The following is a 26,579-nucleotide window of genomic DNA, read 5'->3' as shown; positions in this document are numbered from 1 at the left end:
ACCGAGCCTGATACTCAGCTATAAATAGTTATAAATCCAGGTTATTAAACAGGAATTTTCTTTTTTTAATGCGATTTCTGACAACAGAATAATTCTTCGACATATCTTTGAATTCAGTAATAATGAATAAATAAATTCAATAAATGAAAACCGTCAAAAAACATTGATTATATTAAACAAACATTTTTTTACCCTGTTCATTGTATGCAGTTTATAGATTGCGTGTCGGGACATTAGTAAGCCTTGTGGTAATATCTGTAGTTCTAACGTAAAACATTGACAAAAGTGCATTAACTTATAATGAAAGTCTTAAATTTTGAAGCAAAAAACATCCTTGATTTTCTAAGTCATAAAGTATCGTTTTTAGTACCGCCCAACATGCATGTGAAAAATAGCGAAATCGAATGATGAGAAGCAGGTTTTGTTCTAATGTGGACGTAATGCCGAAAGGCAGGTGTATAATTTCGAGGTTAGAAAAACTGGCGGCCATCTTGGTTTTTGATGCCATCTTGGTTTTTAGCAGTTGCATGATTTTTTTCCATCTCAGTGCTCATCAGGTTGAATTATAAGGCCTCCGTTAAAAAAATCAATCAGATTCTATCTTTCTTATCTTATCTCAGCTGTTCAACTGAATGTTCATTTGTATCAATGGTTTTAGACCAAATAAATGAAAGAAATAATGCTATTTTACAACTCGAAGATATGCAGAAGAATCATTCAGGTAGCAAATAAGCGTTAAGAAATCCTATTTGATAATTTGTTTTTAAAAATAGTTAAGCTGAAGGGCTGGCTCTGTTCCAGTAGGGACGTAACGTGAGGAAAAAGAAGAACAAGAAGAAGAATAAGTGTAACGGTAGCATTTATAGTTTAAGATATTCAATAAGACTTTACAAAGTCAGTTGGATTACATTAATAAATAAATAAATAAATAAATAAATTTAAATTCAACATGTTGAGTGCTAACAAGGTGAAAACTCATTCTACTACTTAAAACCAAAATGGCGTCAAAATCCAAGATGGCCGCCAGATTTTTTCACTCAAATTAATACTCCTATTCTTCATCTGTCTCTAATAATACACCAACGATTGAAAACTTGTTTCTTTGTTGTACAAAAAATTATGTTTGCATTGATTGTACTCGCCATATACGTCAAAATAGTAGAACATGATTTAGAAAATCGTTCATATCATAGGGTAAATACCTTTGCTCACCTAGTTTCTGTAGCCTATCTTACGCAATTTTTCCTCAGCTTTCTGATGGTGATCTCAGAATTCAAAACTAGCGGTGCGCTAATGATGAAAAATCGATTTTTCTAACAAAATTCAAGATGGCCGCCAAAATTTTTTCAAGTTTAAATGAAAGCTATATCTTTTCTCTATACGATGCCACTAAGTTTGCTATGTGTTCCAAGTGAAATATGAGACATATCCCGTGAAGAAATACCCAAGATTTATCAAAAAATGGGCTTTTTCGCAAACTGTTCAGTTAGCTGGCGTACGAGGGGTCCACCAATTTGAGAAAACAGAAAGGACCACCCTTAAGTTTTATCGAAAACTAGCGATCAGTGACATAAAATTGGAATTCTAACGATGGATGCCGATGGCGGCCTGGATCGAGAATTGCTCAAGAGTGAGTTCATTTACGTAAGGCCGCACGGGAGGTTGTTGATGATGAAGAAGATGATGATGATGATGATGATGATGATGATGATGATGATGATGATGATGATGATGATGAAATGATGATGATGATGATGATGATGATGATGATGATGATGATGATGATGATGATTGATGATGATGATGATGATGATGATGATGATGATGATGATGATGATGATGATGATGATGATGATGATGATGATGATGATGATGATGATGATGAGGATGATGATGATTGATGATGATGATGATGATGATGATGATGATGATGATGATGATGATGATGATGATGATGATGATGATGATGATGATGATGATGATGATGATGATGATGATGATGATGATGATGATGATGATGATGATGATGATGATGATGATGATGATGATGATGATGATGATGATGATGATGATGATGATGATGATGATGATGATGATGATGATGATGATGATGATGATGATGATGATGATGATGATGATGATGATGATGATGATGATGATGATGATGATGATGATGATGATGATGATGATGATGATGATGATGATGATGATGATGATGATGATGATGATGATGATGATGATGATGATGATGATGATGATGATGATGATGATGATGATGATGATGATGATGATGATGATGATGATGATGATGATGATGATGATGATGATGATGATGATGATGATGATGATGATGATGATGATGATGATGATGATGATGATGATGATGATGATGATGATGATGATGATGATGATGATGATGATGATGATGATGATGATGATGATGATGATGATGATGATGATGATGATGATGATGATGATGATGATGATGATGATGATGATGATGATGATGATGATGATGATGATGATGATGATGATGATGATGATGATGATGATGATGATGATGATGATGATGATGATGATGATGATGATGATGATGATGATGATGATGATGATGATGATGATGATGATGATGATGATGATGATGATGATGATGATGATGATGATGATGATGATGATGATGATGATGATGATGATGATGATGATGATGATGATGATGATGATGATGATGATGATGATGATGATGATGATGATGATGATTGATGATGATGATGATGATGATGATGATGATGATTGATGATGATGATGATGATGATGATGATGATGATGATGATGATGATGGATGATGATGGATGATGATATGATGATGATGATGATGATGATGATGATGATGATGATGATGATGATGATGATGATGATTTGATGATGATGATGATGATGATGATGATGATGATGATGATGATGATGAGTGATGATGATGATGTGATGATGATGATGATGATGATGATGATGATGATGATGATGATGATGATGATGATGATGATGATGATGATGATGATGATGATGATGATGATGATGATGATGATGATGATGATGATGATGATGATGATGATGATGATGATGATGATGATGATGATGATGATGATGATGATGATGATGATGATGATGATGATGATGATGATGATGATGATGATGATGATGATGATGATGATGATGATGATGATTTTTTTTTTTTTTTTTTTTTTTTTATTATAGTGGGGTATCAAAAAAGTTTCAAAAACCTGGCCTGTTAATTATTGGCACTGTGTGGGATTCACTTGCGTGCCTATCCACTAAAACCTAGTCCTCACTTTCGGCGGTAGCCTGGATCCCCCCGGATTCCACTAGATGCGACTTCGTCGGGGGGGGCTGTGCATCTGCACTTCTCTTACGTTCTTGACGTTTTCCCGCTCTGTGCTCTTGCACTCTGCGCAGTCTGCCAGTGGTTTGCTCTTGCATGTTGAGCAGACTGCCGTTCCACCTTCTTCCGCTTTTCTTTCTCCTTCCATCGTTCATCCCTTCTCGCTTCCTTCTCCTCCTGACTTCCCCCGGCGTCGGAGGTTGTCACCAGTACCGGTTGGGGAGACGTCCGCACTGATGGTGCCCCGACTACCGGCGGCTATCGCAGGGGAGATCTTCGCCTTCTTTCTTCGTCAGGCTGACTCGAGTGCCGAGGTCGGTCAAACGATTCCGGTTGGGGGTTGACTTCCGGTTCGTTAGCGCCCCGACGACCCGATGCCAGGCACTGCTCTCTGCCTCTCGCTTCGCTGCTCTTCCCGCCAGTTTCTCTGCAAGATAGATGTTATCTCCACCACCATTTTTTCCACCAGATTCCAAAGGTTAGCATCGCCTATCATTTTGCTTACAATCATGTCTGCATTGAAATCCTGTCCAAAAGCAGCCACCGCCGCGCTTCGTTCCATGTTGAACCTCGGGCAGTCGAAAACAACATGTTCCGGCGTTTCCTCTCTTTCACTACACACAGGACAGAACGGTGACGGCGCGTGGCCGAACCGATGTAAATACTGCTTGAAGCAACCGTGACCTGACAGGAACTGTGTCAGGTGGAAGTTTACTTCGCCATGCTTCCTGTTTACCCAGGTCGACACATTCGGGATGAGTCTGTGGGTCCATCTACCTTTCTCAGAGGCGTCCCATTCTTGCTGCCACTTGCCCAGCGAGCCGATCCTCGCCAATTTCCTCACCTGACTAGTGCCTCTCCGCTGATAACACTCGATGTCTTCTCCCAGGGTGATGCAAATCGGAGTCATCCCGGTGATCACAAATACCGCCTCCGACGATATTGTTCTGTATGCGCTTGCTACTCTCATAGCCATGATCCGGAACGTGCTGTTGAGCTTATCCCGATTGCGCTTGGTTTGCAGTGCTGCGCCCCAGGCCGGAACTCCGTATCGCAGTATCGACGATAATACGCTAGCCAGAAGACGCCTCCTACTGCTTCTCGGACCATGAGCATTCGGCATGATCCTTGTGAGTGCGTTGGTCGCCCTTGCCGCCTTCTCACATGCATAGTCGACGTGGCTGTTGAAATTTAGCCGATCGTCTATCATCACGCCCAGGTGTCTGAGTGACCGCTGTGACGCTATGACATGTCCCCCGACGGTAATCTCAGCGTGTTGAACCGCTTTGCGATTGCTGACTAATAGCACCTCCGTTTTGTGGTGGGCTATTTTCAGCTTGACTGCATTCATCCAGTTCTCAACCGTACCCATTGCCTCCGTTGTTAGCACTTCCACTTCTTCCAGCGTTTCGCCTATTACAGTTAGGACGACGTCATCAGCGAAGCCGACGATCTCGACGCCCATGGGTAACTCCAATGATAGGACCCCGTCGTACATCCCATTCCACAGCGTCGGACCCAGTATGGACCCTTGAGGAACTCCCGCCGTTACTCTTAACTCCTTTCGGCCGGCGTCGGTTGCATACACCAACACCCGATTCTCGAAGTAACTCTGTAGAATTCGGCACAGATAGTCAGGAACCCGCATTCTATGCAACGCTGTGGCGATGGCCTCCCAACTGGCACTATTGAACGCGTTCTTAACGTCTATCGTAACTACGGCGCAGTAACGATTCCCTCTTCGCTTTTGCTTCGATGCCTTCTCGGCCCTCTCCAGGACCGTCCGAATAGCGTCTACCGTCGATTTTCCCTTCCGGAATCCGAACTGCCTTTCTGATAGTCCGTTCGCGCTCTCCGTACATTTAGCCACCCTGTTTAGGATGACCCGTTCCAAGAGTTTGCCCAGTGTATCCAGCAAGCATATAGGCCTGTATGATGAAGCATCACCGGGTGGTTTTCCTGGCTTCGGTAGCAGCACCAGCTTCTGGATCTTCCATATATCTGGGAAAAAACCTTCGTCCAGGCATTTCTGCATCACTTTCCGGAACATATCCGGATACGCTGGAATCGCCGCTTTTAGTGCCACATTCGGTATTCCATCCGGTCCGGGGGCCTTTTTTACCTTCAATGCTTTCGCCGCTGCTACAAGCTCGTTATTGGAAACCTGACGATCTTCAGTGATTGCTTCTTCCTCGTCGACATACGGCGTGGGTGGCCACGGTGTCGGATCATGCGTTGGGAAGAGACCCTCAACAATAACCCTCAGCTTTTCAGCACACGTTTCAACCGGAATTGATGGACCCTTAACTTTTGCCATGACCACTCGATAAGCGTCCCCCCAGGGGTTGGCGTCAGCTTCTCGGCACAGCTGCTTGTAGCACTCAGACTTGCTCAGTGTTATCTCGCGTTTGAAAGCAGCTCTGGCTGCTTGGAAAACGACCTTTCGCTCCTCTTTGATTTCTACGTTCGTTGCTCTCTGGTAACGCCTCCTGGCTTTAAGGCAAGCAGCTCGGAGTTCGTTGAGTGTCTCGTTCCACCAGTACGCGGGACGTCGATCGTTGCGGGGCTCCCGTTTCCGTGGCATCGTTGTATCACATGCCCTTGCCATCGCTGTTATCAGCCCTACCGCATCCAAGTTCAGGGCATCGCTGTCGGCGCGAAGTGCCTCAACAAAGAGATCTTTGTCGAAAGCCTTAGTCTTCCACTGCCGGTCGCCAATTGGGTTCCTCTGCACTGCCGCAGTGTTCCGCCGGCCAATACTGTAGCGTATCGCCAGGTGATCGCTATGGGTGTACTCTTCGCTTACCCTCCAGTTCATGTTGCCCGCCAGTGATGGGCTACAAAATGTTAGGTCAATGATCGACTCCCGTCCGTCTTTCCGAAATGTGCTAACGGTGCCTTCGTTGCACAATACTACGTCTTGGTTTGCTAGAGCCTCCAGTAGGTTGTAACCTCTGGCATTGGTTACCCTGCTACCCCACTCCACGGCCCATGCATTGAAGTCACCTCCAATCAGCACTGGTTTTCGACCAACTAGCTCGTCGGTCAACTCCTCCAACATATGACCAAATTCTTCGAGCGTCCATCTTGGAGGCGCGTAGCAGCTGCAAAAGTAGATTCCGTTGATTTTGGCGATCACGAACCCCGCGTTTGAGCTGGCAACCACTTCCTGGATAGGAAACCTACCCGTCACTTGTATCGCCGCTGCGCCTGTACTATCCGCCACCCAATTGGCGTTATTGAGTGGTACTCGATACGGTTCAGCTATTATCGCAACGTCGCACTTAGTTTCTGTTGTCGACTGCCAAAACAGTTGCTGTGCGGTGTCGCAGTGATTCAGGTTGATCTGCGTTACCTCCGTTACTGTTGGGCTGCGATCGCCTTTTGGTACGCGCGGCAATTGAAGCTACCCGTCGAATGGGTGTTTCCTTCCTCCGATGAGCAGAGCAAGCACCTTGGTCTATTCTTGCAGTCTTTCCCAAAGTGACCTCTATCTCCACATTTCCTGCACAGTTCGGTTCTGTCTGGGCCTTTACAGCTCGCCGCCGGGTGTCCGAAGTCCATGCACTTGAAGCAACGCATCGGTGGCCTATCTGCTCGCGTGACAAGTCTCAGTGGGCATATCGACCAGCCAATTCTTATCTTGCCTTTCTCCACCAGTTTGTTCGCCGTGTCGACTGGTAGCCGAATTGTCGCTGACAGTGTGCCGTCGTACGACTTCCTCAGACGGATTGCCATGGCCTCCTCACCAAGGTTGCATTGCTTACGCAGCTCCTCACTCACTTCGTCCACAGTTGTAATCTCGTCCAGGTATCTGCACTCAACAACTGCTTCCTGAGTAAGTGCTCTAACGTCCGCCTCGTTCGCCAAAGATTTCGCGACTAGCTCCTGATAGGCCGAGCTCTTGATCGCTGGGTCACTCTTCAGCTCAAACAGCATTTCCCCTTTCTGGGTGCGCCGCGTCCTAATCACGTTTTCTCCGAGGTCCTTCAAGTTCGGATCGTCCTTAACTTTCCGAAGGATATCTGCGTACGTTATTTGGTCGTTTGCCTTAACAAGTATGGCATCCCCTTTCGACCACTGCGGACGTCGCTTCGCTTTCTTCTTCCCGTCCTTTTTCTTCTCCACCTTCTCATTCTGTTTCCTTTTTTTATCTTTGGCGTTTACGACGGTTTGCCATCCTTCACCATTCTTGTCTTTTTTCGGCACATTTTTTCCTTGATCGTTGCGCTGCTTTTTTGGGTCTTCCTCTTCTCCTGGTGACTCTCTATCTCGCTTCTTCGTAGGCTTGTCACTACGTACCTTTGGGGTCCTAAGCTTGTCAGCCGCTGCTTGCTCCGTAACCTTCTTCAGTGATTTTTCGGCAAACTCTGCCCTCATGATCAGCGCTTCCTGCTCCTTCATGGCAGCGTTGACAGCGGATTTGATGCTCGTCAGCTTGCTCTTGATCACAGTATGCACATTGTGCCGGTCCTTAACGAACTGGATGAGTTCATCGACCTTATTCTTCACCTCAGTCAACCTCAAGTTTTCAGGTAGTTGGCCTCCTTGAGTGTTATTGCTCGATTTCGGTGTGAACACTGGACTTTGAATCCCTAATCCTCCTTGTGGTCCCTGTGTTTCACATTGCTTCGAGCTACTGCTAGCCGTCGGTATATTCTCCGTGGTGTGCACCGGCGATCGTGGCACCTTACCGCTTTTCTGGAACGCGCTAGCGTTCTCAACTCCTGCTGCATTAAACTCCATTGTTTCGGCATTGTTTTGGAAATTCTCCATTTTAGTGGGTCCCCCCTCTAAGCCGCTATCCTCGCCCGTCGTAAGTAGTCGCCTTCGTGATCCCATGGTGATGTTTGCCAGCAGTGACGCCATGCTAGGGTTGACCCGGCCCCTTATGGGGTGCCAAGTTCAGAGCCAGATCGGCGCAAGTCAGGAAAGGTTCAACTGAGCCTACTTCCACCAGCTAAGGTGGCGGGTTTGGAACGTACTTGGAGGCCTGCCAAGGTTTTAACGGGACGGGGGCAACCGTACCATTAACCCACTCGCCGTTTCAGGGAGGTGTCATCCATCCTTACTAAGGGTGTAGAATAGTACGACTGTCAGCTCTGTAGCGTAGTTCCTATGCGTGGTCCATAGTCGTGTCCATGTTCTTATGCTGCCAGTCTTCCATAATCAGGATCTTGCTGGCCTGGATCCTAATGCGCCGGGTGGCGCTCCTGGTGATGGGCTAGAGTACTTTGAAAGCGGTACGGGTCGCTTGTACGGAGGTGTGATTGCGGACCTGTGGGTTTTTGTAGGAGTTCAACAGAGCCCTGCATTGAACCCCCGCCACGCCCTAGACAACCTCCCCTTGGGCTGACTGGAAACCGGTAAACCGGAACCAGGGCCCGGTCAAGCCAACTGGTGGTTTTTCATTGGCGCTAGGGAACAAGTCCCTAGCTCCCACCGATGATGATGATGATGATGATGATGATGATGATGATGATGATGATGATGATGATGATGATGAGGATGATGATGATGATGATGATGATGATGATGATGATGATGATGATGATGATGATGATGATGATGATGATGATGATGATGATGATGATGATGATGATGATGATGATGATGATGATGATGATGATGATGATGATGATGATGATGATGATGATGATGATGATGATGATGATGATGATGATGATGATGATGATGATGATGATGATGATGATGATGATGATGATGATGATGATGATGATGATGATGATGATGATGATGATGATGATGATGATGATGATGATGATGATGATTGCTTCTATCCACAGACAAACAAACGTAACACTCAAATTATTTTCATCGCACAGTAGAATAGCGCCCAATTCTATTACAGTAAAGACCCGATTTTGTCAGCCCCTCGATGAATTTTAGGCTGAAAAATGGGGAACCTGACAAAATCGGGTCATTTTATTATGTTCCTGTTTTTCAAATTTTGACGTGTTAATGATTGCTTGTGAACCGCGTCAAGAACTTGCATGGATTTTTAAAAGTTCATTTAAAAATTACGTAATGCAAAATTTGTCAATTTTAGACCCCCTCCCACCTCCACGTAACAACTTTTGTAAAGAAAATATTATTTTTTTGTATGAACCGAAACACTATGTAAGACCCCCTCATTTCCCCTGTTGCGTTACGTAATATTTGAACGGTCCCTAAGGAGTCGATGACCATTGGCGTAGCCAGGTTTTTTTATCAGGGAGGGGGGGGCTGAGAAGATCGGTTCTTAACATTTCATTCACGATTTTCACGACAAAACGATCATTACACATTACACTCTTTTTGCATGAAACATAAAACTTTACAAGAAACCCACCGTATTTTTTCATAGTAAGCTAAGTAAAGTCATAGTAAACGCGTCTTATTTCAGTGTTGAGTGACGGGTCTATTTAAACTCTTGCAGATTTACCTATTGGAAAAATTCCAAAGATTCGATTCGTTGTGGTCCCTTTGATCGGCAATTTTGCTTTGTCCAACCTGAGTTCCTAGTTATACATTATCGATGAATTATCTAAGAATTTCTCACAGAACACAGAAATTCCTAAAGAGGTTCATATTAAAATTCCTCTTGATTTAGAAACTCCTTCGAAATAGCATAAATAATTGCCTCGAAGCTCTTCTTGGAACTCATTTTAGTATAATTCAAAGAATGTTTCATACGAAGTTTGCACATAATTTTTCCTAAACATTGTTTTAAAACTCAATGTTTGGAAATGGAATGTATGTAAAAATATTTCTTACTGTTTGAAAACCAAGAAATTTTCTTTAGTTTTCATGGATTTTTTGCTGGGTTTTTAGCGCAGAAGTATTCATAAATTACATAACATGAAGTTGTGAATAAATCTCATAAATTTTTCCTATACCTAAGGGATGATTTAATGCTTCAAAATGTTTTTGGTGAAATTCCTAGTAAAGTTCCTGAAAATCTCGTGAGATGATTCCTGTGGAAATCTTTCAATAAACATAGAAATTAAAAATAGGAGAAAGAGAAGAATAAGAAAAAGAAGGGTAATTGGATGAATTTCCAAAGAAATTTTTAAAACAGTTTTTAGAGGAATATCGAAATTATAGAAAAATAGATTTTTAATGAGCCCTAGGTCAAACTTCATCAAGAATATCCTAAGAGAGCTTCAACTAAACTTTTTTTTTGAAGGAGCCTTTTAAACAGTTTATTGTAGGCACAATCTCAATAAAACTTTAAGGAGCAAATTTTGAAGTTTATCTCGAGACATACTGAAGATAAAAAAGGAATTAATTCAACAAGGACTAGAAGAAGATAATTATTGAAGTAATTACTTGAAAAATAAAAATATTCTATTAGAATTTTGAGTGAAGTTTGAGGTCGAGATCAAGTTCAATCAAAAATAAATTTTAATTTAGACGAAAATCCTTTACCCCTTTGAACAGGAATCCATAGATTAATTTTTGAAATAGTATTGAGAGAAATTATCGGAGGAATTCATGAATGAACCTAAACACATGTTTTTTTTTGTCATAAACTCGGTTGTATAAATCCCGTTTTTTTATTTTAAGCATGATTTAACTAGCGAATTGACAAGTTGCTTAATAACGAAACACAGTTTTATGATACTTGAGATCGCTGTACATATCTCGTTTAATATTTGGCATACTAAATTGAGTTCTTATGGAAGAATTTTTAGAATCATCTCCAGAAAACACCTTTTAATGTTGTTGAGGAATCTCTGGAGAAATTCTAGGTACAGCCGGGAACGATTTATAGAATATTTTCAGGAATAATTGGAGAAACACGTTGAAAAAATATCTGGAGGATTATGAATGATATCTCGAGTGGAATTCCTGGGGGAAATACGAGGAATTTTATCCGGTTACTTTAATGATAATATTCTGCTGACAATAAATTTTGTAGTTTGAGTTTCCCAACAGATTTGATAAACCCTTCGAATAATTTATGGCAAGATGTTTTTCAAAAGGCTGATTGTTTGGTATACTCCATAAGTTTTCCAATCTATCATCATGTAACAATTATATAAATATGAGTGCTGCAGACAATCTTTTAAGAATACAAACACATGATTATTTCCGTAATATTGTTTTTAGCATCGTCCAAAGGGGAGGAGGCATTCCCATTGCCCCCTCTGGCTACGTCCATGCGTGCATGACATTAAACATCATCATCAATTTTAATGAAAATGTAGGATAACATGGTGAAAACAATTTTTTGATAAATTTAAAACAGGCTGACAAAATCGGGTCATAGAGCTGACAAAATCGGGGGTAGACAAAATCGGGGGCAGACAAAATCGGGGGCTGACAAAATCGGGTCAGTACTGTATTTGGTATTTGGCCGACGGGCCACTCGTGCCCGGATAAAAACGTATCATTCAGTGAATGGAATAAACCATTAATGTACAATATAACGTATTGGATACAATACAGCGTATTGTAATTGAATGTCGAAGCAATATTATTCTTGTTTGAATATACAATTCAAAAACAATATAATATATTGTAACAGAACATTGTATTGTTTTTAATTGGTTTTATACCTTACAATTTTGGTCAAATTCCTATTTTCGCGTAAAACAACTGTTGCTTTTTCTATGTAGCTTTGCTGAAAGAAATAAACAAAACAAGTTCAGAAAGCAAGAAATGTTGGGTGAAAAATATTCAAAAAGTAAAAATAAGTAGTTTTTTAGAAGTCACTTGACATTAGCTGTAACGACGAATGCAACCATGATACAGTTCGTTGAATTGCTTTTGTATTGTACAACAATACACGAATTGCTAATCAAGATAATACATGAACATTATATCGTATTGTATTTTCAAAATGTTTGTATGAGAAAATATCTATATTTGTATTGTTACGATACTTAACCACCCATACATTATATTGCAAAAATCTCATATACCATACAGTGAACTGTTCAAAACAATATATTGTACTGTAATTGTATTGTCATTTTACATATACTGTATTGTATTTCCAATATATTGAATGGTACTGTTTCAATACGTTATATTGTTTTTGTATTGTATTTTTTATTCGGGTGGCGCTCGCATCACTTTTGTTCAAGTTTGACGTTTGCTCACTACCGCCACCTAGTTCGCGGTTCGCCAAATGAAGTATTATTAGCATTGGGCGTAAATGTTCACGTGACTATGTTTTAGAATGATAATTGGGTCCTAAAATTTTTAATGAAATCTTGTTTTTATTTAATAACACGAAAAAGCATGTTACTGTAACTACTTTAGCAATTTTTCCCGCTCAAATAATGGCTATATCATGTTTAAACTTTAATTTGAAAATTTGGTGCATAAATGAACCTTGACACTTTTGATCATGTTTGACGTTTGCTTAGTCGACAAAAACACCACAGGGGTTTTAGTTCGACCACGGGGGTTGTTCCTATCTGACATTTCGTAAGGGACACGGAAAACAAAATACACCCAAAATTTGAGTTTAAGCCAAAGGATGTGACAAAATCTAAAAAAATGTTTTTTGGGTCTAAACCAACGGAAAACATTAGAAAATTGAGTAAACATGTGTTTTTGGCCTAAACTTAAGCATTTGGCACTAAAATTGGGACAGGGCTTTAGGACCCTATTGTTCTAACTGTTACGTCTGTTTATCTGTGTTCTATCTATTTCAATATTTTAAAACTCAATAACATAATCTACAAGTACAACCCGATTTGAAATTATAAACACTATTAAAAGACGAAAAAGCTAATAAGCAATTTAATCAAACTTTGGGAAGAATTTTTGATTGCCTTTTTTGGCTGAAAAGGGTCGAAATCGCTAAGATTTAGTTTTCATAATACAACGCATCGATTGCATCGCATTTGTGTACGTTAAACATAGGTCGCATTTATTACACCAATAGCCCGCGATTATCTCACGATGTGTAGTATTACATAACCGAGGGAATGGCTTGGTTGCAGCAGTTTCGATGTAATATTCACCTTTCTTTGCTGTGTAGAAGTTTCTTATCGTGTTCCATACGTCGAGTAGTAGTTTCTCACCGTGAGTGCCCTAATTAGAAACCATAAAACCAGTCCCTCGCTCGTCATCGGCCACGCCATAAATTTCTCTCTTTTTATATCAGTGCATTTTCGACAGAACCGAGCCGACCCCATTTTCGGCCATTACATAAAACGTCAACACAGCAGAGGCATCAAAATCAATTTTTCGCAAGACGTGAAGTGCATTCCAAGAGAAATTTCGTGAAAAAGTTGGAATTTTTCTGCATTAGTGCGTGCAATTTGTGATTTAGAGTGTTGAATTTAGTGCGTTGTGATGGGCCGCTCACGTTCCCGTAGTCGAACACCGAAAAAGCACAAGAGCAAGCACCGAAAGCGGAGCAAATCCCGATCGTCTTCCCACAGCAAGCATGAATCCCATCGCAGTTACGACAAATACAAGGAACGCAGTTCCAAATCTAGGTAAAAATATTCGTTTTTTGGGCTGAAGTTTGCCGCTTATTTCTCTATATATTATATTGATTGATAATGATTTCTAACCATTGCATTGAAAACGAGATTTATCTGACTCGTGGTTGCTAAGATTTTTCATTAAATTATCGAAAATTATTGTTTAGAATTTAGATTGATTGTTGATCAAAATAAAAATGGAAAAAAGAGACGTGAATGCACTTTGGGTTGCAATGCGACCAAAAGTGCGACATTTTTGCAGGAGCAGGCATCCATCCGTGCTGGGAGGAGGTAATCGGAACAAGTACCCGAAGAAGTAACTGCGTTTTGCACGGCCAATCCCCCAAAAGAGAGAGTAGGTAGCCTTGAAACCACTTCCTTTTTTCTTTCTCAACCCATAGACATATTTGAGGTTAGGTGTGTGCCACGGAAGATGAACAAGAATAACAATAATATTGGGTCCGGAAAGAAGATTCCGGCGATCCGGAACTTAAACCTTTTGGCTTTGTTACCTTTTTTGTTCTTCGTTTTGTTTTATTAATACAATCATTGTTTCTTTTTACACATCTGGGGGACTAGCTCTGGAGGGATTCCGAAATGGACAACCCTCCGGAATTGGATAGCGTGACAAATTCCGCAATTTCTAACACTTTCCTCTTATCCGTTTCCCAAAATCCCTCCCTCGGGGGTTTGCAAACATTGTAGGAAGCGCTCGTTGTCCGAATCATCCGGCAGTAGTAGCGATGACCACCACCGGCAGCACCACAGGAAAAAGAGCTCCAAGAGCCGCAAGTTGACCACGGAAGTCGAGCGGCTGGCCGAGATGGAACGACAGCGGAGACAGAAGGAGGCGGAACAGAAGGTAAGAGAAGGCTTTCGGATTTGTTTGGGGAATTAAGAACTGTATCTGATCTTTTACTTCACGGGACTTTTGAACTAAGTAAAGCAAACACTGCTACGTTTGATACAATTTTTCATTTACAACTTCCTTTCAAAAAAGTAGGTTTCAAAACGGTCACTAAACGTGGCAAGAATGGAAGAAAGGACGTTTCTCCAGAATGCGAATTTCCCAGGGTAAAATGGATAATGTTGATAATTGCAACGAAATGAGCAATCAGTTTGATGCTTTAGACGAATTTTCCGAACATCAAATCGAACCAGCCTTTAGCCCAAGCCCGATTCAAGTGAGGAAACAAAAAGTGTACAGCCAATCGTGTTCAGTTGTTCCAAATTTGGGAGATTTAGGCAGGAGATATTGAACGCTATTAGGGGAATCAAGGTTTCCTTCCAAATCACAAAGAAAGGAGACTGTCGCGTTTTGCCGGAAACTCTTAAAGATCGCTTAAACTTCTTCTCAAACATCTTGAAGAGAAGAAGCACAAATTTTTACTTATGGCGGCAAAACCGGACGTTTGTTCAAAGTCGTCTTGAAAGGTCTCTCAAGTGACTAGAAGTCACCTGAAGAGATGGTGTATTGAATAAATGATTTACCTACTGGGATTTTCCCCAGTCCAAGTAATCATTTATGAAAAAAGAGATCCCAATCTGTCATTTGATGGAAAGAAATTTCTGAAGAATATTATTTAGTTGATTTGACCAAAAGTAATCTAAAAGGTAATACAGTTTTAGAAAAAAAAGCTAAACTTATGTTCGATGTTCGTGTGACATGGGAACAATTCTCGAAACCTGGAGCCAATTCTCAGAACCCCACTATGTGTCGTCGATGCAAAAGGTACATTGCCGCACGGATGCTAAATGCATGATTTGCGGAGGTTCTTTTCACCCTAAGGACGGGCAAATTGTGAGGGCAACCATAAGTCTAACTCTTAGAATAGTCCTTCGTGAAAACGAACTGTTGAGGCAGATGAACGGAAACGTTTATTGCAATTGTAATTCTGTTATTAGAATCTCCAACTATTATTATTTTTCAGTAATCGAGTGGATCCAAATTGTTTTCTTGAAATTTTATGTCGTACTTTGAATTGTAAAGATAACGAGCCGTTCAATTTTCTAACAGGTTAAATTTATTTGCAAATGGGATTCACTGATAAAAGTGTTACCCAACACAGAACATCTAGACATGTGAAATAATGTAATGTTTAAAATGATACTTACAAAGAAATCTAATCAAAAATGTACCTAATTGAATTACAATATATTTTAGATGATCGAGGAGGAAGCCGCCAAGCGGATCGAGCTGCTAGTGAAAAAGCGCGTGGAGGAAGAGCTCGAAAAGCGCAAAGATGAAATCGAAACGGAAGTGCAGCGCCGCGTGGAAGCGGCCAAAAAGCAAATGGAACAGGAAATGATGCTCGAGCTGGAGAAACGCCGCGAGCAAGCACGCGAAGAAGAACGCCGTCGAGAGGTAAGGGTTTGCTTCAGCAGATACGTGCCTGTGTGGTTGGCTGGTGGTTGACACTGCGTTTCTTCGACTCATTATTTTTCTGCAGTGTCGGGGAGTGGGCAATAAGGGCCTGGTAATGGGCACGGTTCTGTTGCTTAGTTTCGATATCTTTGAATGATATGTTATACTTAACAATCTACATGCAGTTTCCAAAAACTTGAACCATTAAACTATAAAGCGCTGCAAAAAGACTGGTTAGCATATACCGTTTGTAATATTGCATGGCTATTATGCAATTCAAATGAGTTCCATAATGGGTCTTAAAAAATAGTGATTATACAATTTGGTATTTTTGTTTAATAGATTTTTTCTAATTCAAATGATTTGCAAATTTTCAGTCAAAACTGTCACGAAATGTCAAAGGCAAATCCACAAAACACGAAACGGATTACTTCAGATAATCTATGTGAGGGAACGTCAATTGGCATTAAGCCGTTTGGCATAACGGTCGTTTGGCATAAAAGTCATTAGGCATAATGGTCATTTGGCATAATCATTGAGAAAATGTTTTTTTGAGGATACTACCCTTTCCTATTACCGCAATTTGGTGATTTGTGCGCTCCATTGACAATCTGACAATGCTGCTATGCTTTTGGCATTTCAAATTGCTAACATTTTCATATGTGATTTTCCCTTCTTTTGGTCATAGGCCGTTCTTTCTAATTACGGTGTTAAACTAGTGGTTTGCATTGTAACTTGCAACATTGTAAATTGTTGGCATTATAACAGCTAATTTGGAAAGCGATGGAAACTCTTCTCTTAGATGTTTCAATAGTTTTCAAAAGTGGAAGTAATTTGTTTCTGGGCCATAAAAAATAGTAAGGATCGGTGAAGAAATCACGGAGATATAGTTATCTAAAGTTGACCATTTTGTTTGGGAAAACGACTGAACAAAAACCAGTTCAGAAACCAAGACCAAACCGTAAATATTTTTTTCACAAAAAAATAGCTCACTAACACCGTTAGTTACAGCAGTGTTACAATAGTGAATAAGCCAGTGGGCAAAATGTTTTTAGATATATTAAAATAATGAAATGTACTGATGATTTATTTGTTATATAGCAACTAGGTTCTTATTCTCCTTTGGAGTCTGAATAATCTTTTGAACTGCTCTCACATAAATTTACATGATAGGTAATAATTGATTTGAGTATCAAAACCAATTTCTTAGAAGGATTCTTACAACATTTTGTACAACATGCTCACAGATTCCAAGACAGGATTATATTACGAGTCGAATTCCGGGGCTAGATTTCGTCGGAATTTTTACAGCGGGTTTCATTTTAGAAATTTTTCAATTCAAGTTTCTAAAAAGCTGCTATTTCTGACGGAAGATCTATAATCTAGGCAAAATGGACTAGACACTTATTTTCATGCTTTCGATGAAATTTGCTTCTAATATTCGGTAGGATAAACAAACTTGAAGGCATTTCACACAAATTTCACCTATTCTTGACACCTATTGTTCGAACCCATCAGCCATTTTTGTGATTATGTTGAAAATAACATTTTGAAGGGTGCCTTCTGTGTCTTGCATAATGAGGAAGCTGAATTTCAAAACAGTACAATTTATTGGTTGGATGACGGTCCTATGAACCAGAGCATAGCCTTCGGCAGTTAGAAGCTGTGTCTTGCACAAGTTGCTTATGGTCTGCGATTGTAAGAATATTCTACCTCCAGATATGCGAGAAGAACTCAAAGAATTGGGAGTCTATGCCGGTTATTGACCCCCTAAAGAAAAACATAAAATTAACACTCAAAGCAACCTTATTCCTATGAAAATCCACCGGGGGAACTTCAATTGCATTGTTGGTCAGCAGTTTCAGGCAAAATGTTTGGTCTGAGGCGCATAAATACAGATATTTGAACAGTTTTATAAATTAAATCACACAAGAAGGTCCATAGTTAGCATATCCAGGTGGGTCCATAATAGGCACGTCGGCAGCGAGCCGATTACATGGGAATTAAATGGAGGGTCCATAATAGGAAACGTCAAATTTGTAAACATTCCTATTATGGACCTCGGGAGCGTCTATAATAGGCATTCGGACAACATTCCCCAACCTCAAATCTACCTGTTCCACGATTACAAATTCTTGAATTACAGTGACAAATTTGTATTTAATAAGTAGAACTGTTAGAAAGGAAGATTCCAACCATTAACTGTGTGCTTTATAATCTAAATTTGCCGAATTAGCCAATTTTAGATTCGTTGAACAGGTAAAACGTGAGGTTACGAGTCGCCTCTGAGTTTTCCAAATGTATATTTCGCTGGAAAAATCGAATGATTTTGTATGTTTCATAGGCGTACTATGAAGTAAAGACATTGAACTTGTTGTTAGACTCCACATTGCGGAAAAGCGAACAATTTCAGCTACTAAGTAATGGACCCCACTAGCATTGATACCCTATCTATAGTGTTTCACATTTTGTTTTGTCTCGGAGTTTTTCTAAAGATTCCTCCAGATTTTGCTGCGAAGAAATCTTCAGGAACTCTTGTAGAAATTCCTAAGGTATTTTATGCAAGATCTTATCAGAACAATTCCTGAACGAAAGGAATTTGGGAAAATATGTAAACCAAACTGTAGATAAATTTGTGGTACCATAAATCATGATCACCTTCAAGATGGAGAAACTTACTGTCATTCAAGCTTATTTTGCGAATCGGGTAAATCGAGATGAGTCATTGTCACCTCGAGTCACATGAGACGGCTAATGTTAAATTGGAACGAGTCGACTTCGGTCACTTCTGTCATTCATCATCTCACTTCACCCGACTCGAGTAAACACATTTAGTTAATAGCGAAATAACAAATGTGAAATGGAATTTTCAATTAAATCCATTAGGTAGGTAATCATTATGCAGGAGTTCAAAAAAGAATTCAAGAATTGTACCATGAGTAACACATTCAGGAACTCAATCCGACATTTCTCCAGCATTTACACTAGAGACTGCTCCAACAAGTCTCCCTATGATTCGTTCAGAAATTCACCCCAATGATTTTCTGAGAAAAACCTTAATATACTCCAAAATTACTCCAAAAAATCGTTAAGTGGTCCTGTTACGTCCAGTAGTTTCCACAAGTTTTACCCTGGAATTGTGTTTTAAATATGAGTTTTTGGACTACAGACTACAGATGATGTCAAATGTATTATTTCAGTAAAAATTGTTCCAGTATTTCCTGTAGAAGTATCGCCAGAGGTTATTGTAGTGTTTCGTACTCCAAATTGATGGTTTTTAACCAAAAGAATTCCTTTAAAATCGACTCCCTAAATTCCTCCAGGGATGATTTCTAAAAGTCCATTACGAGGAACACGTCCATGATCTTATCCATATATTTCTACATTTTCGAGAAATCCCTAGGTATATAAATATTTCTAGGGTATTTCAATAATTTCGTGAACATGTTTGTTTTTTTTTTCAATTGGTTTATTGGTAAGGCTCAGGCGTGCGTAGCACTTTACGGAGCCGAGAATTAATAATGTTTGTTACAAAAATACAACAAAGTAGCATACAATTCAATTTGATCTACTGTTAAATTCAAAACGGATGCTAGTCTAATCTTTTCTTCTGCTATCAGTTAAAGTCGTTCAGTCTCATCTTCGATCCAATCGTACGATGCTGCTCTGCACCTCTCCTTCCTGGAAGGTGATAAGGCTGCCATAACTTTCACTGGAAGGCGATCTGTTAGCGTTCTTCTTTTTGTGTAGATGATTATTAGGGCGGTTCAAAATTTAAAAATGTTTGAGAATCCATTCTCCCATGTATTCCTTACCATAAAAATAGTGTTCTGTGCAATTTTCAGCTTTCTATGTGATGATTTAAAGGTGGTCCAAAGACAATGTAGGTTTATATGGAAATTACTATGGAGAAATTTTGTGCTATGTTCCAAACATGCTAGTGCTATAATGTAAGTACAAACTTATTATTATAGTTGGTTTTCATGATTTAATATTTAGACATTCATGTTTGTTTCACATGACAATCTAATGTTGATGCACATGTAATTATACCGTGAAGTCAATGACGAAATCCATAAGGCTACCACACTCAAGTCATGTAGTTTTCCTCAGTACACAAATCAAAACACACGACCTTGACGTGTAGATTTTCCTTAGTGTACTTTTAGAAGACACCGACATGGCAATGGTTGTGTGGATGATTATGTACTTTGAAGGAAGCTCTACACAAGACAACGGACTAGCATGTAACGCCCAGTGACACAATCGAAATATGTTCATGACGATAAAATTTCCGCACTGAAGCGGTAATCGAAGCCACACTACTCGGATCGAAGTGGCTAAACGCGTGTCATTAGTTACATTTGCCGAATCTCAGGATTCCTCCAAAGAAACCCAAAGAGCGGCAGTTAAAACTGAAATTCCATACGTTTTGACAGTTCTCGACTACCATTCTTCCATGAGCTCGTGTTGAGAAAAGTTTGATAAATTGTAAGAAAACGTGCGTAGCGCGCTGAACAAGTGCAGGGTGTCCATCCAACCGGGAATTGTAAATGTGATTTTTCGCATCATTTTGGTGAATGGATGAAGATAGTCAACGATTAAGATCCTTGAACCATTTCTAGAAGAGTACTTAGAGATTCCTGGCAAGGTTCTTGATGATATGGTTGTTTGATTTCCACTTAGATTCAAAACAATTTTTTACTAGCTAATGGACCAGTATCTTGAAAGATTTTTTTTCTGAAAGATTACTGTTTTTGATGGAATCTAGAAAAGATGTATTCTGATTTGCTTGAAATTCTTAGTAGATTGGCAAAACCCCGAGCCAAATAAATATTTGACAAATTTCTTAAGAGATCTACTGAAATTTTGGACAGATAATTTAAGAATTACGATTGGCGAATTTTTAAGATAATATCTACTGATTATTGGTGAAGCCTTGTTTGGAGTATTTACTAGTTAGTCCTTGATCTATGAAAAAGTACTTATGAGGCTCCTGACGTGATTTTGTATAGATTTCTGCAAATTTACAGTGAATTCTTCCAATCATTCCCAACAAATTTCTTGTAAGATTATTCATTAATTATTGATTGACAAATAAATAACGAGATGCTTTTGATATTCTTGGCCAGATTTTTGTTATATTTTTGACGAGATTCTTAGCTAAATTTTTCAAAGATTGCATGGAAGATGCAATTTTGGATTTATGTCGAACGTTAAAGCCAACTCAAATGAGAACAATAAATGTTTTTTGTAGATATCGTTGTTGTTAAAATGGCCTCTCCTTGGATCCAACACGAGTTCCACAAGATCAAGAATTTCTCCAGAAATCAGCCTTGGTCCATGGCTAACGTAGAATTCCGAAGGCATTCTTAGAAGGTTGGTTATTGAATTTTGCTCTTTTTGAGAAATTTAGTCTAAATTACACAAAGTATTAATTTGTTATATTATTCAGAAATCTATCTGAACTTCCTATGAATTGAAAGGGGAAGTGGTCTTTTGGATATTTCAACATAAAAATAAAGGAACAAAATCATTTTGTCAAAGGTTTTTTAATGTTTTGGTTTTTGTAGTGTTGCACTATATCACATTATACAGTGTACATGATATGTTTTTTTTTTGTTGTCATGTCATTATGTACTTTATTATGTCGCGGTGTAAAACATTTCATAGTGGGAGGAAGGGAGCATCAGCGCATCATAGAAATGCAGTGGGACTATGGATTGGAGTGCCAGACGAAGTATGTGAGAATGCGCTATAACTTCATTTGTTGAAGATGGGTGCATAACTCCCAAATTTACAATGGATTTGACCGATTTGACGCGTCTTCTTCTTCTTGGCATTAACGTCCGCACTGGGACAGAGCCTGCTTCTCAGCTTAGTGTTCTTATGAGCACTTCCACAGTTATTAACTGAGAGCTTTCTTTGCCAAAGTAGCCATTTTCGCATTCGTATATCGTGTGGCAGGTACGATTATACTCTATGCCCAGGGAAGTCAAGGAAATTTCCTTTACGAAAAGATCCTGGACCGACCGGGAATCGAACCCAGACACCTTCAGCATGGCTTTGCTTTGTAGCCGCGGACTCTAACCACTCGGCTAAGGAAGGGATTTGAAGCGTCCTTCTTATAATAAAACATCTCGTGGAAAGCTGGACAAGTATTGCGATTCTCATTATTCTATTTGCTGGATTATGCTGTTGGAAGGAGACTCTCTTTTTCCCGCGGATTTTGCGTAAGTGTCTCTGCTTACAAATGAATTTAAATGAATAATGAAAATTTACCTTACTGTACAGTGAAACCGCATACAGAGCAAGACTGATGGCATTCTACATACATACATACATACAATTCTTCCCAGAATGTATCCAATTCTGTTTTTACGATACCTCTATCAATTTCTCTAAGATCTTTCTTTGAAAATAACTCATGGATTCCATTCCTAACAATTTTCTTTAGGGATTGTCGAGAAAATTCATTAGGGATTCAAATAAAAATTTGCCCGAGAAATCTTGAAGGATTGTTTTCCTGTGTGTTCTTAGAGAATGCGATGCGTTCGTAGAGATATTCTTAAAACAAATTGTGAAAGTAGTTGTTTTCAAAACTGTTGGAGTATTTCGAAAGGAAATTGTTGTATAAATTACCGGAAGAATTTTATGATGTGTCTAATCCCTGAATGCATTGAAGAATTCATTATAGAAAATGATGTTCATATTAAAAACATATAAATTGTAAACATATTTCTGCCAGAAACTATTTAATAATATTTAGTAACATCTTTATAAATTACTAGAGGTCACTCAAGAAAAAAGTGAATCTTTATATGAATCCTCGAACAATTCATAAATCTTTGTTAGTATTCCTAAAATAAACCCTGGGTGACCTCCGAACTTGAAAGAGTTCAAAAGGAATACCTTTATTAACTTTTTGATTAATCTCTGCAGAAATTCTGGGAGAGATTCTTAGGAAAAATCATGGAGGATTTCCCGGTAAAACTTTGGTGAATCATTGGTGGTTTTAACCAGTGCTTTTTTGTAACGCTTTATAGTTTATAATGTAGAATCATGTTTCAATAATTTATCAGAACCATAATGCTGTGTACCTCCATTTACCTCCAAGTAATCAGCCACCACAGGTACGACTCCCAATTGTTCAAATTGCCGTTTTAAACTACTTACCAAATCCAACCAAATTGTCTATCGACGGGACGCAATAATTCGCTTTGGAAGTTCACAGCTCTGAAGCCGTTGATAATTGATTACTCCAAAAGCTGAGCAGGAAACTTTTCTTTCCATAGGCATTACACCTTTCAGGTATTCACTTCTTATGGCTACATTTTTACAAACTAATTTAATAAAAAAGAGCAATTAAAAACGTGATGGTCCAAACCATTCGCATCAAATCAATGGTCGCTGGAAGTACGCAAGACCATCATTTTCTCAACTGCAATCGGAATAGTGATTTGTGTCCCAAGCCTAAGACGAGATGACCTCCTGGACGAGACCACATCAGCGATATCATCGTAGCCATTGGATCAAGAATGCAACTTCCAGCTGGAGCCAGGCGTTTGAACAAAGAATGATTCGTGTATTTTGTAACGGAATTCCGATGGATCAGTCCCCCTGCTTCGTGTAATTATTTATCTTAGTTATGTTCCTACTCTGTGTTACTTTGTGGCCTCACTTACTCAGTGTTTTTCGAGGACATTGATACGGAATGGTGTCTATGGAACGTTGTGGACAATTTTCAAAAAAACATTGTTTCACCGATGATTTATATTCGCGAGTGATAGCTGACTCTTCCAGCTTCAGGAACTGATCATTTACCAATTGATCCGTTCTCACATACCGGATTATAACTGTTTCCGGGTGATTCAAAGTGAAACTCACACTCTCTCCGCTATTCAATATTTTTCCTGATTGGCAAGCACACTTCGAAAATTAATGACGACTTGTAGAACCTACGGAGAGGACTCTTGCAAATTTTACACCTTATCATAGAATGTCGTCAGTTTCGAAACAATGTGCTTGCTGCTGATGTTCACACGTAACGACTAATATGCCCTTCTTTCTCCCCTAGGAGGAAGAGCTTAAAAAGCGACAAGAGCTCGAAAATATTATCGCCGAAAACAATCGGAAGATCGAAGAGGCCCAACGGAAACTGGTAAGTTGCTCTTTTTACACTGCGCTATAATGTTTGTCCCATGCACCAACAATATCACTCTCTACTTAATTTAGGATTGTTGACTCTATTGGCGTTTTCAAATAGTACTTTACGCAACAAGTTGCAGAATGATGATTTTCAAACCACGAGTTGTACATTTTATTCGACAAGGCTTGTCGATTTGAATAATCACGACGAGTGCTGTAAAAATCGAATTCTGCAACGAGTTGCGTACAACACCTTTTGCAATTTTGTAGAAGACCACTTAAGGGTATCACAAAACATATCGGGATGCATTCAACATTATTTTGCGATTTCTGAAAATTGAGTAATAAATTATAATTATAATAGTAATAGTAATTATGCAACTGATTTCAGTTGCTACACTACCCTTATTTGCATAACTGTCTCGTGTATATGGAAAATTCCATATAACATGGAACAATTATGCGGATAATGGTAGTAATAGCTCAAAATTGTGACGTGCTGCAACATTTATGAAAGCGGTATAAGATTCAGCAACCCTAAACTTAGAGACACATAATTTGATCAGTGGGACACACAAACGTGCTATTTTTGTTATGCAATCGTACAATGTGTTTCCCCAATCTCATTTTAGGCCGAAGACCGACTGGCGATAATAGAAGAGCAAAGAAAAATGGACGAAGAGCGTCAAAAAATGCGCAAAGAGCAGGAAAAACGCGTCAAGGAAGAGCAAAAGATGATTCTGGGCAAAAACAATTCGCGGCCCAAGCTTTCTTTCTCGCTAAAACCGTAGTTGTTAGTCTGTGAGTGTGAGTTGACTAGTGTTGAACTGCTGGAATGCAAAACCTATGCCACGTGTCCTTAGGTTAAGGTTTCTGATGTACGCACTATAGAGACTTAGTAATCAAGCAGCGGACTAACCCAACACTTTCGTTACGATTGGAACATGAACTAAATATTGCTAAATTACTGTTTCGGAAGTGATGTAATGTAATCGAATCGCTGTACGTGAACAGGGGTTAGAATTCGTTTGCCTGTTATTCCGTCTCTTTAGTCCGTACGTACGGTGATGGTGAGCCCGCTCGCTAGTATTTAATTCCACTGTACCCTTACCACGGATACCAGTTTATAATAGGGTAACCAAGAAAACCAAGACAGAATGATTAACTTATCTTACGAATCTGTCTGAAGATCACGTATCGTGATACGTTGTGCAAACTGTACAGTTTGGAGGAGGTTAGTTCCCATTGAACAGTTCTAAGATCTTCCTATGAATGTTAGAATTATGTTGAATTTTTCTGTAAATTCTGTTGTGATAACGCTTTTGTTGAAGATGATACCACTTTTTACGGACTGAAAATTATTAAAGACTAAATAGGTACAACCATTCTTTATCATAGTCATCTTCAACGACAGCGAATCGCATTTATGAAAAAAAGTGTAGATACTCTTTTAGGTAATTTACTTATACATATTGCTTGAATTGAATCGTTTCAATTTGTTTCCACTGAACAAATCAAATAAATCTTAAATAAACCAGTAAAACCAGCACACATTGTAACTCACTTTAGTCAGTAAGTATGTTTTTTGTGTTAAAATGGTTGTAAATTACCTTTACACATCTTCAACAAACCTTAAATAAAAATTCTTTTAAATCAAGGAAAATGTTTGCAAAAAAAAACTATTATCAGTATAATTTAGTCCTTGAAAAAAGAGATGAAGCAATATTGAGAAACTTGTGTACACCAACCCATATGCAAAACCTTCCCTGATTTGTAACCTGAAAAATACAATTCAGGAGAACATAACCGCTGAGCAAACAAATAAATGGACATAAAACAAACATGGCAAAATAAAGTTTTGCAATTTCCCTTACACAAAAATAAAATAGTTTATAATTACTACAACTCACACCATTTTGTGTTTTCATTTTCATTCTACTTCCGAAATTCTATAAATAAACGGTCTAATAGAACGCGTGTTGAGCCTCCTCGTTCTTGCCGGAGCAAAACTTACAACGAGGAAAAGGACAAAACAACTTGTTTGGCGATTTACATGAGTAAAAGAAACCGAATCCGAAACTGTACCATCAAATAAAAAGTTTTGCCAATTTGGTTAATTATGTTGGATGTAATGTCATTGCCTTTGTGCACGGTTTAGAAAGAGAGTTTTGCTTTATAGATATCATGCGACTTTCTTGGGTTAGGGGAACCCCTCGTG

General features: G+C 39.3%; 1 protein-coding gene across 1 annotated transcript; it reads left to right on the top strand.

Annotated features, from left to right (window-relative positions):
• The first annotated feature begins 13,570 nt into the window (after positions 1-13,570).
• On the top strand, positions 13,571-26,270 carry LOC110676623 (UPF0430 protein CG31712). Its single transcript, XM_021845239.1, has 5 exons — positions 13,571-13,860; positions 14,554-14,710; positions 16,013-16,213; positions 24,291-24,374; positions 24,994-26,270. Exons 1-5 carry the CDS (start codon positions 13,715-13,717, stop codon positions 25,150-25,152), a joined length of 747 nt encoding a protein of 248 aa, XP_021700931.1. The 5' UTR covers positions 13,571-13,714; the 3' UTR covers positions 25,153-26,270.
• The last annotated feature ends 309 nt before the right edge of the window (positions 26,271-26,579 follow it).

This window comes from Aedes aegypti, chromosome 2 (assembly GCF_002204515.2).
Source record: "Aedes aegypti strain LVP_AGWG chromosome 2, AaegL5.0 Primary Assembly, whole genome shotgun sequence".
Classification (NCBI taxonomy): Eukaryota; Metazoa; Arthropoda; class Insecta; order Diptera; family Culicidae; genus Aedes; species Aedes aegypti.
This window is presented reverse-complemented; position numbering and strand designations above follow the sequence as displayed.